Source organism: Oncorhynchus masou, chromosome 1, assembly GCF_036934945.1.
Source record: "Oncorhynchus masou masou isolate Uvic2021 chromosome 1, UVic_Omas_1.1, whole genome shotgun sequence".
NCBI lineage: Eukaryota > Metazoa > Chordata > Actinopteri > Salmoniformes > Salmonidae > Oncorhynchus > Oncorhynchus masou.
Genome location: NC_088212.1, coordinates 19,879,309 through 19,880,920, shown reverse-complemented (window position 1 = coordinate 19,880,920; position 1,612 = coordinate 19,879,309). Strand labels below are relative to the sequence as shown.

At 50.2% G+C, this 1,612-nt stretch overlaps 1 protein-coding gene across 1 annotated transcript; it reads left to right on the top strand.

Annotated features, from left to right (window-relative positions):
- The first annotated feature begins 305 nt into the window (after positions 1-305).
- On the top strand, positions 306-1,247 carry LOC135536763 (forkhead box protein B2-like). The gene has a single exon (XM_064965249.1). It carries the CDS (start codon positions 306-308, stop codon positions 1,245-1,247), a length of 942 nt encoding a protein of 313 aa, XP_064821321.1.
- The last annotated feature ends 365 nt before the right edge of the window (positions 1,248-1,612 follow it).

The window sequence follows — 1,612 nt, the reverse complement described above, 5'->3', positions numbered from 1 at the left end:
AAGGAAAACTTTTGGTGCTTTTTGTGATCCGCATCTTTGGGGAATTCATCTGGAGAAAACATGACCAGAGTCTGTGTCTGTGTTTGCCTGACTGACTCACTTATGATCTTCCATGTACATCACTAAAAGAAGAACAACATGCCAGGAGATCAATGATTTTGGAGTCTCCAAACTGTGGAAAACTCTGACTCGCGCCAAGTCACTCATACTGACCAAAGACTTGCAACAACATTCAGGCGCCCTTAACAAACAATATACAGCATATGCTATTGATACATCATAATCATAAATAAGTAACCAAAAGCATGCCTCGTCCGGGGAAGAACTCGTACAGCGAGCAGAAGCCGCCTTACTCTTATATCTCTCTGACAGCCATGGCTATCCAGAACTCCACCGAGAAGATGCTCCCACTGAGCGACATCTACAAGTTCATCATGGACCGATTCCCTTACTACCGGGAGAACACACAGCGGTGGCAGAACTCTCTGCGACACAACTTGTCCTTTAACGACTGCTTCATCAAAATCCCCCGGCGGCCCGAACAGCCGGGGAAGGGCAGCTTTTGGGCCCTGCACCCAGACTGTGGAGACATGTTCGAAAACGGCAGCTTTCTACGCAGGAGGAAGCGCTTCAAACTGCTGCGTGCTGAGCATATGGCCTGCAAGAGCTCCCCAATGATGCACTATTTCCACCACCAGGGCAAGCTGAGTGGAGGGCATCATGAGCACCAAGGCCCCGCCGCGGCAGTGGGAAGGCTCCCCCACTTCCAGAGCTACGGCAGCATCAACTGCGGACAGTCCGGCGGCTTCAAGCACCCGTTCGCCATTGAGAACATCATAGGTCGGGACTACAAGGGCGTGATGACAAGCGGGCTGCCCATCACTTCGGTAATGCAGCACCTGGGCTACCCTGTGCCCGCGCAGCTCAGCAGTGTGGTCAACTCAATGTGGCCGCACGTCGGCATGCTGTCAGATTCCATGAGCGCCATGCCCCTACCAGTCTCCTCAGAGTACGCTCCCTTTGGCGTGTCCATGAAGGATCTCTACCACCACGCGAGCGGACAGACGCTACCCACCATGCCCGTGCCCATCAAACCGACCCCGTCTATGGGTCCGATGCCCGGTCTTTCGGGCCTTCCGCCCGGCCCATCGCATCTCTGCTCCCCTTCATCCTTGCTGGAGAAGAATGGTTCCGATCCTTTGGGGGGCATGGGCAATCCGATACACCCGGTTCTCCTGCTGCCTTAACCGGATAAAACGTCCAAAACTCGATTCTGTATCGACGAGGGAACAAACAACATAAGGGGCAAGAGCAGTATCTAAAATGTTAATCATTTAGCCTATAGTTGCCTAAAAGTTGAGCAGGTATGGTGACCTGTGAAGGAATTCAGACTGTAGGCCTATCATTCTAGTGATGAGTTGGCTACCACGCATTTCAGCATAAATTGTTCTTAATCCATTAGCACATTGTGAAGGCATTTGCCACATTAAAAGTGGCACTGAAATACAATCAGGAATTGACCCAAAGAGAGTTTTGATTTAATAATCACAATTAATTCAATAAAAATATAGAGGTAGATCAAAACTTGCTGCCTCAGTTTTTACATGTTTGA